The following is a 14954-nucleotide window of genomic DNA, read 5'->3' on the forward strand; positions in this document are numbered from 1 at the left end:
CACGATATATGGGAGAAAGCTTTATATGTAAAATTGTAATGTACCAACATTTATTTAATAAGGTTTTCAGCAGATCCTGCACGCTAAAATTTTGTCAAATAATTGCTGAAATGCACCCTTCTTGTCCTGCCGAGAATTCCACTTAAAAAGCCACAGCCAATCGCTGTCGGTCTACTCAACGGAAGTAAAGGCAATTAACCGATGCAAATCTCTTTACACTTAACGGACTAAATAGAGTAATGTAATAAAATTGTAATTTGACTATTTTTCAAATTGCTGAGATTTTGTATAAATACCAGAACACTAAGTACCATTGACAACAGTCGTCAACGCGAGATTTTATCAAGCACTTGTTAGCATTCGCTCTGAACTGCACCAAATATTTGTGATTACTTTGGATCCAGTATCAAGTCAAGTAAGTAAAGGCTGGCTGCCAACTGCTTGCGAATTTGAATTCGAAATTGAATAAAGTCAGTAAAAGTGAAAGATATGGTCGTTGCAGGGCTGACGTCAAAGATGCAGTCATCGCTATTTTTATATACATATAAGCGTGTTTGTGTGTGTTTTATGGTTATAAATATGCCGGAGTGCAAGTATTTAAAAGAGTGAATGAAAATCCAAAAACCGGTGACATGAAATCAAACGACTGCGTGCTCAAAACATATAAAGACATTTCGCTACTTGGCGCAAGTTTCTAAAGAGCCTAAGTCTCTCAATCTTAAGCAAACATCAGTTATCCTAATCACTTGTAAAATCTGTTAAATTTTAACGCTTTTCAAAAAGATCCCCCCAAAAAATTTGTTTTGAAAATTTTTGAGTTTTGTCACTTTTGTAGTTAGTGTACGATATGTACACATACATAAGTATATCATTCCCTCATTAAATATAATATATTATATAAAATAATTGTGAGCAAAAAAGTTTATTCATGTACATATCAATATGTATATGTATGTCACAAATACACGACGACACGTCTTTAAGAGTTATATGAAATTTGTTTCCCGGCAGAATCTGATCTGATGTAGAATGTATTTATATACTGAACTTTTAAATAAACATTTGAATCTCTCACTTTCTTGAAAAACCAGATCGAAACGTACAATGTTAAAATAACAACCATAATTAAACGGCACCTGTTACTGTCAGGTAATTGGCCAAGCTTTTAGACAGATTGACTTTTTCATTAAAAAATAAGTTTCTTTAAAATTTAGCAACTTTAGATCGGCGTTGAACTTTGTCCATGGCGCCAATATAGTCATACTCTGCCTGACTAATACCTATCAAAGAAAAACATACATATAACAGTCGTTACGCTTCTTATATACATACATACACTACCAACCATTCGAAAATGGCTTGAAACGTCCTAAGCATCCATTTGCTAGACGCACGCCACAAAAAGCTAGCTGAGGTCGATTCATTTATTAACAGTTACATTTAGTATTGCTGCACAGCAGCAACTGTTATAAGACTTTCTAAAACTTTCCCCCTTCATCACTTAGGGGATGAAATCACTGCATGCTGAGTAGTAGCCATGTGCCTCATACACTCGCATTCAGAAAAGACAGTATTTTTTGATTCGAATAAATAAATGTGCTAATGAAATGCGCATAACAATTAGGTTATTTTTTAAATCTTTCGCCTGTAAATACCGAAGCAATTTTAGCGCATGCGTTGTGACGTATATATCTTTAAATTAACAATTGTGTTACGCACACTACTCGTGGATGTAAGTAAATTCGTTTACGGAAATATATATATACATCATTTTTTATGATTCATACGTCAAAATATTTCGCGTATGCTCAAGATGAACAAAAGCTCAGGCCACAAGCTTGTGTAAGATGCTGCGCATATATCCGCTTTAAAGTGTCTTAATTATTGCTTAACATGTAGTGACGCGCCTCTTAAATTGCTTTTAGCGCCATAGCAGAAACCGAATATGCGCGCGTAGCGATAACAACTCGTGAAGTTTAAAAAACGCCCTGGGGGCATGCGCAAAAGTGCCAGTCGCAAATGAGAGCCGCAAAGTCTTTAAGTATGTACCTATCGACATACTTATATTGGCACCTCGAGTAACCATCCGTTGTTATTATCTACTCCTACACTGCCCGTATCAAATGTGTGTACAAATGTATGCACAAAATACGTAAGAGTGCAAAGCACAGGTTAAAAGATGTAGGCGCGTGTGTGTATGTGCCGTTTGTGAGTGTGAATGCAAATTATGAATTTATTCGCAACAAGAAGCTGTCAATTTGTTGCCGGCATTTTACACTTCCTGCTCAATTGCCGGTTTCATTTGTTGCTACTACTGCGACTGCGGTTGCGCGGAACACATTTCTTCAGCGAAGCACGAGCAGACAGCCGTACTCGTAGAAGTACTTGACTATAAAGCATTGATAAAGTGCGCTTATGGCGAGAAGCTTGTGGCGTTTACTTAATTTTTTCTTGGTTCTTTTTTCGGTTTCGCTTGTATGGAAATTCCCTTCTACCAACAGAAACCATACCGTTTTAGACTACAGAAAATATTCCATACAAATGACATACACTTCCTTCTTTTAGCGAAAGCATTTCTTTCCTCTAAATTTAGGAAAACCCCCTTTTCTTACCTGGCGAACAGACTCAGTGGCGGGTTTGAAAAGAACACATTTTCAAAACCATTTGGAGGGTAGTGTGTTGGAATAATGTACCCGTTAAATAAGTTAGTATTAAATTATGACTGTTCAATGATTTTAAATAGTGAAACCGATAAGTTTCTTATTTATATAAGTATCTCTCTTTGATATCTGAACAGTTTCGAATTGATGGTAAAACGGAAACGGAATAAATATGATAGTGATACATTCTTCCCGCGAAGAACTTCATTTTGCTAATATACTGTTTTATCCGCATAGCTGATTGTTCACTTAGATATGATAGATCTTTAAAACGGCGTGTTGACTGAAATACAAAAAAAGGCCGCCCATGCGCCTGCACGAGCTGAGTTATTGTGAATCGGTGCTTTTTCGCTTTGTTGTCTGTTGCTTGTGCGAATTTCTTATGCTTTTGTTTTTCGATTGTCTCGTGCAAATTTGGCGCGAACGCGCGTAAAGCTGCTGTTAACTCGTTAAATCTGCACGTCAATCGGGAGATCGAATTCACTCGTGTGAGAGATTAAAAGCAAACGCCAAGCTCAATTCAAAATTATTTAATTGAAAACTGCGCAGGTGTAACAGACACCTCAGCATCCACCAACGGTTGATATACTCGTACTATTTTTTTATTCATATAGTCTGGTAATAGACCAATATTTGGACGAAACAATCATATGTAAGCGGATTTAGTCCAATATAAAAACATATCATATGAAAATAATAAAACAGATTAACATCCATAAAACTTAAAAACGATTAATTTCTTTTCCACCAGCTTTCTAAAAGCAAAAATGTTCTCCATCAACAAATCGACCGTTGCCTTTGCTGCCATCGCTGTTGTTCTGATCTCGGTGTTTTCGTCGACCGTTGAGGGCATACCATCCATTGGACACTACGGCAAACGCTTTGGTAGTCTACAAGCATATATACTAATTTATTTTGCTTACTATAATATTACGCTCTCTCTCCACAGACACCATGTCCGGCATCGATTTCATTCAGATCTGCCTCAACAACTGCGCGCAATGTAAGAAAATGTTTGGTGACTACTTTCAAGGTCAGACCTGCGCCGAGTCCTGCCTAAAATTCAAGGGCAAAGCCATTCCAGACTGCGAGGACATCGGCTCTATTGCACCGTTCCTCAACGCACTCGAATAAAGAGTGAGACCGCGATTGCATCCGCTTCGCCGCCACCGCCATAACTTGCTCTCCAAGCCGCTGACTTCTGCGCTGCACGCCGCCACTGCTCACCTTACACCCACACTGTTTAGTGTTAAAATCATGAGCTTGACTGCGTGTTTAAAGTATTTTTGTATATAATTTTGTGTGTATTGAACTTTGACTTGAATCGTTTGCGTGACGTACTCGTCTAATTTGGGTCATTGCCAATGTGACCGTCAGCAACCGCGCTACTTTTACCATACGCTCACTACGCATCAAACCAAATATCACCGAACATAAATTCGCTTATTTATTTTTATTTTATTGTGATTTGCATATTTTATTGAAGTTATTTGATATGCGAAATGAACTCATCGAAAATAATTAATGTGGTCGAAAGCTCTGACGACTTCATGTGGACCCATGGTGATCCATACAACTACAAAAGGATATAAAAATTACCTACTGAAATAGTCCTGAGTCCCGCGGTATCATAAAGTTCCTAAGTAAATAATTTGTGGTATTATATTTACATATATAGTTTAGTAGTCCCAATTTGTAGTTCCATTTATATAAATGTAAACGCATAAATGTATGCATGTGCTTACTTCTTTGGATATTATAGAGTAAACAGAAATATTGTAAAACTTGCAACGGAATAACATGAAAATATTAAACAAATAAAAGTGTAATTTTCAAAATCCAATTGATTAAAGCGCTAAATTTGTATGTATGCATTGGGAATAAGTAGGCACCTGGCAAAGGAAATAGTCCCCTGTCAATTCTCAATACTGCTAAATAATCCAAAGTATTGATCGAAAAAACTCTAAAAATTGGCGAATTGCTTTGAGCCTGCCACAAATTTGAAGAGACGGCGTATATCAATTCCGGCTATTACGCCAGATTCACCAGATTCGCCAGCTTCGCCGAAGATATTCTGAAACCTCATTCTTGCAAATGTTAGATAATGGAGGGAAAGTGTCTGGATGTTTCCACGTCATTTTCCTCCATACAACTTTCACAGCTAGCCTTACCGCATATGCACCAATACCCAGCAGGAGCCCAGCAGGAGCTCTTACTATGATCATCTGAACATTACTGTGAGCAAGTAGTTCGCTCCATCTCCTGCGGTCTGCATTGGGCCGAAGGGATCTAAAAGGCACAGAGTTGCCGGTTGTTAACCAGCGTCAGCTAACGCAAGGGCACAACCGAAACTAAACTCGTTCCCAATCCGATGCAATCAGGAAAACGGTAAAGTGGTTATGCAGCCTAAAACTCTGCTGGAGGAAGAGCTTCCCACCAAATTTCCTTCTAAGCTTTGACGCATTCGTGAAATACTATCATCCTATGGCTGACCTTGGCAGAAATGCACCTGGCAGCTAAATGAAAGGGTGATATGTATTAAATGGCATTCTGTGCTATTAGAGAGCCATTTTTTAAACACGTGTAAGCTTCTTAGCAAGCATCGCTTTTTGCGAACATCCTCCACCAAAAGAATACTCCATAAAACATAATTGGCTTGACTACGCTTTCGTTGAGACTACGGTTTCGTTGCTAACCTCCAACCGTGGATGAGTAGAGCAGGGTGGAAGTAATGCAACATCTTCTCTGTTTCGCGAGAGGTAGAAGGTTCGGCAGAATATCAGACATGAGCTCGAGGGCACAGCAGAAGCTGCGCTTCATCTTTCCTTCGAGTTTCGCATATTTCTTCCACATTAACTACTGTCTCCTTATACATATAAAGGACCGATCGTTCTTCGCTTTCGCAAACCCATTTTATTCTTGAACGGAGTGTCCAACACATTCCTTTCTTATCTCAGGAGTAAATTGATTGTAATTAGCTGACGACAGTTGTGTGTATAATATTCATTGACTAGTAATATTAATTAATAAGATACGCTCAAATTGCACCCTAAAAATAATTTGCTTTGCTTTTGAAACCAGAAGTCTCATTGAATATTAACACGCACCGTATCGTAGGGATAAAATGAAATATTCCAATAAATTGGGATAGGAATACAGCAATCTAAGTTCACATTGTGTCCAGATTTTTTTATTTTTTGTTCACCTAATACTTAGCATTGTTTATCTTGGTGTCCAAATAGTGATGGTGAGTATTGATAAACTGTTTATATACAATAAACAAAAAGAAATCATTTGTTGGTTAGTAAATAATCGAACCTCTGAAAACTTTCTCAAAGAATCGACTGACGATGCGTTACCTTCCCCAAAGCGCCGCAATATTCAATACACTGTGTGCGCGCGAAAACGGAAATACACTTTTTATTCATCCACACTGAACCATTAGCAGCGCCATCTATTGCCTACGAGTCAAACGTTCGCTACATAACAACAGCTGACGCTGTGAGAAAGCGCATAAATGCAGACAATTGAAATTCAATAGCTCCATGTTCTCTCTTAAGAAAGAGAAAAATTTAATACGTCATTTAAAGATCAATACGAACTGGCGCAGCTGGTATGCATTTACTACCAATTGTAATAATAATTATACAAAATATTCATTTATTTTTTACACAGATTATAACAAATTCATCATATCTTAAATTTCACTTTATACGTAATTGTAAATGAAGAGCAATCTTTATGCAATATGTATGTATGTGTGTACGCTTAAATTTCACTATTTATATTAAATATGTACATGGTTATTACAAAAACAAAAACAATTACACAAACTTTCATGTACGAAGGGAATTTGAGAAAATAATAACCATAAAATTAATAATTATGTACATACATATATGTATGTATGTATCGAGCAGACGAAATTCGTTTTGAAAATTTTTACAAATGCACGTGGTCAAAATAGTCCTAAAATTGTAGGTTATTGACATGAAAAAACCATAAAGCTGCTATATAAGCAATACATGTATGAATATGATAAACATTTTGACACTTATTTTCTAGTGGAAGGCAACAAAGTGACTTAGAGAGGTTAGTACCTATAAATGTAAGTATGTATTGTACATAAATAGTGAGTATTTGCTTTTGAATGTAGAAATTGAAGAAAGTAAATGTAATAGCGCTATTCGTTTCAAATCTCTATACTTTAGTTGTTTTGCTTAACGTTAAATTTCAAAAATTAAAACAACAAATTAAAAAAACGTTTGCCTCATCCCGTTCGTGATCCAGCTATCCAGTCTATTTTTTCTTAAAATTCAGCAATGTGTCAGGTATTTCATTAATAAAGTTCTGAAAAATGGGTTTAAATATCAGATTAGTAAATAAAATATTAATTTTATTTTTTCTTACGTATACAGGCTGATGTCCTACTTCGGGACTGGAGAAGTCGGCCCATTTTGTCAGATCAATTGATGGAATAATGCCGCTCTTGCAAGGCACCCTTGGATTACTAAAACAATTCGAATATATGTATTTAGAAAAATGTACAATAGAAGGAAGGTGTTAATTAATATATCAATACGTTATAAGGCCGGCATATCTTAAACAATTTGGAGAGCAACAGATATGTACTCTTCCTTTCAGGTGTTCAATAAAAACTTACATTTCATGATCTGGCAATACCATAGGGTATATCTGCACGGTGTCTATAAGATCGGTGTTATCACATATAAGGCGTGATAGTTTGGCCTTTCGCAATTCCTGTAACTGTTCGGGAGTGAAAGATGATGGTTGGTTCGGAAGCTCATACCAGAAACGGTCGCCCCGGCGAGAATAACTCATTTGAGTAGCGATAACGCATGCAAAGGTGGGTCCCAGCATAGAACCCGGTAAAGGCTTCTCTGAAACACCGCCCGACCAAAGGTCAATATCAGCTGGATGTCTTTAAGTAAAACACTTTTCAATATATCAAAAAACATAAAGAAACAGAAATTCGCACTTACTCAAAAATGCTTTCGTAACGAACAATTGTGTCGTTTGGCATTGAACCAAACATTTCCTCCCACGACGTCGAGGTGGGCAGGCCGCAGAACTTTCTGAATTCCATATAACCAGGCAAACCGAATTCACGTCCACGCTGCATGTTAAACGCCACTAAATCCAATCCGTATCGTGCACCCTCCTTTTTGAAGAGATGATTCGTTACCTCCTGTGTAATTGAGTCATCCATCGCTTGCGCCACTTGATTCATCAAACCCATAAAATATTCATCTAGCACACCAGCACGATACAAGTCATACGGGCGACGAATTAAATCCGATAAACGTTTCGAGGCTATAAATTTATGTGCTTTAGACCAACGCTCCACGGCGGTGGGTAGTAAGGAGTGTCCAAAACGAAATGCAGCACCAGCAAAAGCATCAATAATACCAGGATTGACTTTGGAGTCATAGCCATCCCAGTAGCCATCCTTCTGTAGCACCAAACCGAACTTCTCCATCACCTCTTTGCCCAATAATATCGGTAAGAACTCGTTATAGGTCACATGCTGCACAATAGCAATATTGATGCGACGTGCTTCTTGGAAAATCGTTTCATCGTCCCAATGTTTATTGATTTGGCCTAATGCGGTCGCTATGCGATTATGTTCGCGCGCCATCAATGTGTGCATGCAGGTTAGCACCAGCTGTTCGTTCACCCGAATCTCACCTCCTTCAAAGCAAAACATGCTTTTGTTCGGGCGCGTGCATCCCTCATCGGGTATGTCGAGCTTCAATGGCAACAAATCCTTCAGCCCATATTCTTGGAAGACGGGATTCATACGCATTAAACCACCATAGCCGGTACGAAGCTTTCGAGCGAACTTTTCCGTAACACCGTATACAGTGTTGGCGTCAATCACACCAGTGAGTGTATTGAATTGTTGGCGCGATCCTGAAAATAGATTTTTTTTAAATTAAAGTGTTGGTAAATTTAGTATTCAACTTTTCGATTACTCGTAGTAGAACTTAGTTGTTATAGCATAACGTTTTGAAATAATGGAATATTTGCCAAATCGGACTTCAAAAGTGCTCAAGAAATTCACTAGATAATTTTGTTCTTTTAAGAAATATAAGAATAAAAATTTCTGTATCTCCCTTCGCTAATTTAGCTAATTCTTAAAACCTTCTCTCGTCATAAGAACATTGAAGCTTTAAATCGTAACGAATGCTAACCTAACCGGCAGCCGGGCCGTGGCGATGGGAAAGCGCGTACAAAATCAATGCATTTCACATTAAAGAGCCGATAGAAATAGTCATCGTCTGGGACCCGAATCTCATTGCAATATGGATGCTTAAGGTGTAGCGGACGTTTACAGCACTCTTCCGGATCATTTCGATTGACAGGATCTGTGAGGAAAACGAAAATCAATAAAATCTAAAGCACAACAAGAAGTTTAAACAGCAAACTCACCCAACGGTGTACCCGTAAGTGTGAAATCGTGATCCATGAATTGTCCCCAAGCGATCACCATGACAGTGCCAGCGTGGTCGTGATAACCATCATCCGGATGCATTGTACGCGAAACAATACGAGAAATTGGTAAGTCATGTCCGGTCACTGAAATGCGTGGTGCATTTATACCATCCGCGTATAGTGGACCAATCAGACGCTGGAACGGCGCCATGGTGGCACCCCAAGTGGGATGATCGATGTTATTGCACAGCCCATCGAAGCGGCGATATTTTCCCGGTCGGCACTCAACTCCCGCAAAGAAAGGTGGGCACACATCACGAATGAGGGTTTTCGATGTGTCAATAGTGGGCAGGCCTTTTTCAATTTCTTCATAAGACAGGCCATAACTAATTGAAAATAAAAAGAAAATATAGAAAAAAGTGTACATATACCTTTGATATACATACATATGTACATACTTGTACATGTATGTATGTATCATAATATACACATTATGCACCTGAATGATATAAAGGGCGAATGACACCAATAATGCATAAATAACAAATTACCAAACAATGGGTCAAACATACATATATGGTAGTCTTATATAGTGTACTATGAACTTACTTATATGCCTAAGGTAATAGAAACATGCGCAAACTGTAAGCACTGAATATATTTTTCACTGAAACCAATAAATGTTCCAACAAGCGGTCTACCTATAAAACACTCTCGTTAATAAGAGCTTCGGACAAGCCCCAAAGAAATGTTGTATTGAAAAGAAAATATATTTTCGAAATCACGTATCGTAGATGATTCTTTTAGAGCAAACGTTCAATGGCGTCTAATGCTTCGGGACAAATAAAAATGTAATTATTTTGCAGTACATAAGTACACTCAGCGAAAAAAAACCCACACACTCTACAGAGTGCTTTTATATAGCGCAAAACTTGGATTCATCATTTTTATATAAACATTTTATAGTTTAACACTTGTTATAGATAAAAATGTAAAAACACACACATAACAAACCACGGAAGTAAATTTTGTTATGAACAATAATGTAATTTTTAAACAAGTTATTTACTTGTTTTATGTTTTATACGATTTTTATTTAGCATTAGAATACAGAACGAATCAAAATAACACATTTTGTATAAAAAAATTCTTAGTATTTTGTAGGACACCCGCTCCGCCTAATAACCTCCGATATTTGTTTAGGCATGGATTCAAAAAAGCGTTGAAGTTGAAGCGTCATTCCGCTCAGATTCAACAATGTTTTCTATTTCTTTTCGACTTTTTGGACGCTTTTCTCTTATCATTTAGCCCACCATTTTGCCTAAATAATGCCAGCAGTTCTCAGTTGGATTGAGATCTGAACAGTTTCCTGGCCACGTGAGAGACCCTATTCCATAAAAATCTTTTTGTTTTGAAATCTGTAAGTGTTTGTAATAAATTATTGAAAAATCTGCTGTTCAATAGTTGGCAAAACCCCTTCTCTCAAAATTCCAATTTATATTTCGGCATTCACAGATCTTTTTAGAATAATTAGCGGCCCAACACCAAACTTGGTTACAGCTCCCACATCATTAAAAAAGGCGAATACTTTACGGTGGGCCAAACACAGTTTTCCAAAAAACGCGCCCCTTTCCTACGACGCACTGTGGCATTTCCGTCGGGTTCCAACATATTAAATTTCGATTCATCGGAAAAAATAACATTTCCCTAATCTGATGTAGTCCAAGTTTGTGTAATTTTACCCACTCTAGTCGGTACTTCTTCATTCGTATAATTAGAAGTGGCTTTTTGGCTGGACGTCGCGCTCGGAATCCAAGACTATTCAGCACATTTTTTATAGAACTTGTAGTTATTTTTACCCCAGTGGTTTCGCAAAATGTTGCATTGATTGTTCCAGCATGTTGAAAGCGATCATTAATGCACATCCGTTTAATTTGTCGTTTTTGACGAGGTTTTACTGTTTTCCGATGTCCACTGCCCTTTTTTCGAGCAATTCAATTAAAATACGTATAATTTTCAATTATAATACACACGTTCCAATCTCTTATGCCCATTTCATGAGCTTTTTGACCTTTGGATAATTTATTTATATAAAACTACGATTTCTGCTTTCTTTTTTGTTGACACCACCATGTCCAACTTTACTAGTTTTCACAACTGATCCAAAAGAAAAAACCGCAAATTCTGTAATAAACACATGCGGACGCTAACGGTTTTAAAAATAAAGGTAAAATAATGTAGTTACATGATAAAACAGCTAAATAAGACAGATAGTGAATTTTGAGCAAATAGTGACATTTCAAAATAGGAATATTAGAAAATTTTCGACTGCGTGGGTTTTTTTTCGCCGAGTGTAGATATAGCATTCTTTATGTAGTAGTGGCTAAAAGGAGAAATTACGCTGTGTTACCGTGCTGTGTTAAAAAGGTTTTATCTGAAGAGCAATCACCTAAATTATTCCAAATTTTAGCTTGGACGTTTCAAGCATGCCAAGTCAATGCTGGGAAGTTAAATTTTTTCAATTGCAACTGGTCCTTATTAAAAGGACCACAAACTAGTAAGCCCTTTTAGCGAAATATGTTCTAATTTTATTGTAGTACTTAATTCTACATACGAGTAAATCAAATGAAATGATTATCATACAGTTTAATATACAAGCATAATTCAGCAACCATATAAATCCAATCGAAGTATGTTTGCTATAGTACAGTATATAGTTATGGTATGAACAGACGCGCTATTTCTAATATTTTGGCCAAAGCTGTATTTATTACCAATAATTGCCAAAAGCATTATTAGACGCAGTATTGCGCGTCAACAATTTGTCAGAAATTAAAGCATAATACATATGGATATCAATACAATTCTATTGAAATGCCACCCACATTAATGGATATTTACTCTTTTCATTTCAACCAACATCTTTTGAGTCTTCAAGTTAACGACTTAAGGCCAATCGCTAAACCTTTACGCTTTTAATTCATGCGAATTTTTCGCATTGGCTCGTTTTGGAAAATGATAATGGCAGTGTCGAACCAAATTATTCTTCCGTTCGCACACGCTGAACCGCTGCCTAACTGTAAATGTTGCAAAATTATCAAATTAACCTAGTTTGAAGTGTGGCCGGCAGCTGACCGTTAAGTATAAAATATGCAATTAACCAAATCCTTATATGGCAATATAAAAAGGCAAAGAGAATAACATAGAGAATAATTAAACAGAAAATATGTATCTTAGCTGCCAATATGCGTTATTTGCTGAAAACAAATACATACGCATGCAGCTTAATTGAGAAATTCGATTACTCTACTCACAATTGTTTTTTATCTTTTTCTTAAAACGTTTAATAGATCAATGAACAACTGTATTCGGATAACTATTTAATAATCACCGTAGTCCAGTATCAGTATTGACAAAAAGTTGGCAAATTATTTTCTTTCAAATGTTAGAGTATAAATTCAGTGTATATTTATTACCATATATCTATGTAGATATATAGATAAATCTATCATATCTATAAACAATTAAATTTATACACAAATACTGTAATATTAATTGTTTAGAGAGTTGCACGTTCATTTGCTTCCTTTTAACTACCTTACAATGCTATTTCTGTTCCTCTATCATGTTCATGTTTTTGGTGTTATGCTCCCACTCGTTAATGACAAGTGCATTTTGTAAGAATACTGATAAATATATATATATATGTAAAATAACTTCGAATATTTACTACTTACGTTCTCGCTAACTGTATCGAAATGTCCAGCAGCAGCTCACCGACTGTAGCCAATTCTTCCGTTTTCCAATCACCTTTCGGCTGCGCCACATCTGAAATTCCAAAATATTTTAGAATATACAGTTACATTGACCTATGTATATATGCAAACTTTTAGTCTTATCATAACATGCGTTGCTGTAAAAAAGTCATAAAGTTTCAAAATATAGTAACAAGAATTGATTTTGTCATTAATACGAGCAAATGAGACAAGTATTTTGAACCAAAAAACACAAGTATTGAAATTAACGCCAACCAAAGCTTTTTAGTACTACACAAAGTCTGTATTTGGAAACGAATGGATTGTTTACGATTTGAGCCCGCCAGCAGTTATCTTATCAACTACTATCTCCCATTTTCTTTTTATTAAAATTAACTTGTCGCAAAAACTATATTAAACTTTTTCCTCTGACAGAGAAATTCCATATTTGAATCTAGCCTTTTTATCCAGAATTTCTTATTCGCTTTTATTCTTGTTCCCTTTTTTTCTAGAACTACTTTTCTTTAGTTAATTGTACTAAAGTTTGCTTTTGTGGTTATATTGGATAAGGTTACGTCAGTCAACTCGTTTTATCAAATATACAACTCTAACAACAGCAAGTTGAATTGAATACAAAGAAATACAAGGATGTGCCAGTTTACAAGAGAACAAATATTTCACTTCTATCCATGCGAGGGAAAATTTTAGGTCATGATGGCAAATTATTGCAATGATCTCGTAGGGATGAAATGTCATCAATTTGGCTAAACTTCACTACCAACAATTAAGGAAGGACGAAAACAATATAGACCGATTTAATCTGGCAACCAGAGTAAAAAAAACATTATATGTAATTTTCGTAACTACAGCCAAGATAATACATATAACTAATTTCGTATTTCTTGTATCGTATTCAAAATGTATCATTTTCGGTGTATGATGGCTAGGAGAAGTATTGAACCGATTTTATCTGGTTTCAACATCAGAACACATTTTTGATTGATGAATGTCGTTTTACAAAACGAAATACACGAAAAGCTTCTAAGATAAGCGAGTATTAAAATGAGCGAATTATATAAACTAATAAACATACAAATTAAAATCGCTTGTACAACTTTTAACGGTCACTTTTTACAATAATAAAACTAGATACATATTTATGTAACTATCTGGACAAGTTAGAATAACTTGCTTCATATTTAATAACTCTGTATGAATGATTAATGTTAAATTAGCAATTAATTCAGTCTCAGGTACTTTTAATAATGAAGGAAATGGAATTCAAAAAGTGTGCAGTATCTTCAAGTAAAATAATTGCCCACTTTTCAACCTTCGTATACCTTATTCCCAGTATCCAAATATGGAAACATATTCAAATATTGTTTTTCTCCTATTGTACTCTTAAAATGTATTCTACAAAGTTAAACTTGTTCTATTTTTGTAACATTGCATTTGATAGTGTATGGATTAATCAAATTTAAATCATATTACAAAGATGAAATGGTTAAAAACAGAGATAACTTAAAAACAAAAGCTTCGATCTTAATTATCTATCGTACTTAATGCACTTTTTATTAGTCTGTTACATAATAATAATAAAATTTCGGTTTAATACACACATTTTCTATGATGCAAATTTTCAGTTTTCCTTATTTTCATGCATACTCTTACAAAGTATTGTACAAGCAAGTAATGGTTGTTTGCGATACCTAAAGCTTATGGAGATCGAGGGATATATTTCAAGATATTAAGAGATACGAATTAATTTCTGGTTCATTTATCTGAACGCCAAAAATTAGACAAATTTCCCGACACCGTTCATTTTAGATGACATCCCAATTTAGCTTATTTTGAATTGCAGTATATAACTAATAATTAGATCTTTGTACTCTTCTTCTATATTGGTATTAGATATACATATGTATATACTTTTATATATAAATGTATGGGAGCGTTAATTGTTACAATTGTTTAAGTACGATACATACGGATTCGCTTTCGAGCATCCAAATAGGCGGCGTTCACTGCATCATAGGTAATGCAGGTGCTATCTGCTGTGTAGGGATTTCTGCAAAACGGTTAA

The 14954-nt window shown here is 35.8% G+C and overlaps 2 protein-coding genes across 2 annotated transcripts in view; one reads left to right on the forward strand and one right to left on the reverse strand.

Moving 5' to 3' along the window:
* Nucleotides 1–325: 325 nt before the first annotated feature.
* On the forward strand, nt 326–4484 carry LOC105226104 (eclosion hormone). The gene is made up of 3 exons (XM_011204879.4): nt 326–415; nt 3412–3545; nt 3610–4484. Exons 2-3 carry the CDS (start codon nt 3428–3430, stop codon nt 3792–3794), a joined length of 303 nt encoding a protein of 100 aa, XP_011203181.1. The 5' UTR covers nt 326–415; nt 3412–3427; the 3' UTR covers nt 3795–4484.
* A 1718-nt stretch (nt 4485–6202) lies between these two features.
* LOC105226103 (peroxidase) overlaps nt 6203–14954 on the reverse strand; it is a 42657-nt gene continuing 33905 nt past the window's right edge. Inside the window, exons 3-10 of the mRNA XM_011204878.3 lie at nt 14860–14939; nt 12854–12944; nt 9114–9502; nt 8876–9049; nt 7664–8594; nt 7324–7602; nt 7071–7170; nt 6203–7010 (exon numbers count right to left, since the gene is read on the reverse strand). Of these exons, the coding sequence (XP_011203180.1) occupies nt 6960–7010; nt 7071–7170; nt 7324–7602; nt 7664–8594; nt 8876–9049; nt 9114–9502; nt 12854–12944; nt 14860–14939 (2095 nt within the window). The 3' untranslated portion in view covers nt 6203–6959. The remainder of the gene's footprint in view (nt 7011–7070; nt 7171–7323; nt 7603–7663; nt 8595–8875; nt 9050–9113; nt 9503–12853; nt 12945–14859; nt 14940–14954) is intronic.

This window comes from Bactrocera dorsalis, chromosome 2 (assembly GCF_023373825.1).
Source record: "Bactrocera dorsalis isolate Fly_Bdor chromosome 2, ASM2337382v1, whole genome shotgun sequence".
NCBI lineage: Eukaryota > Metazoa > Arthropoda > Insecta > Diptera > Tephritidae > Bactrocera > Bactrocera dorsalis.

What these genes read in the sequence shown, in the direction of transcription:
- LOC105226104 (XM_011204879.4), top strand. Translation starts at nt 3,428, where the DNA reads ATGTTCTCCATCAACAAATCGACCGTTGCCTTTGCTGCCATCGCTGTT. An exon ending in ACACTACGGCAAACGCTTTG is followed by an intron (nt 3,546 to 3,609) that starts GTAGTCTACAAG and finishes CTCTCTCCACAG; the next exon opens with ACACCATGTCCGGCATCGAT.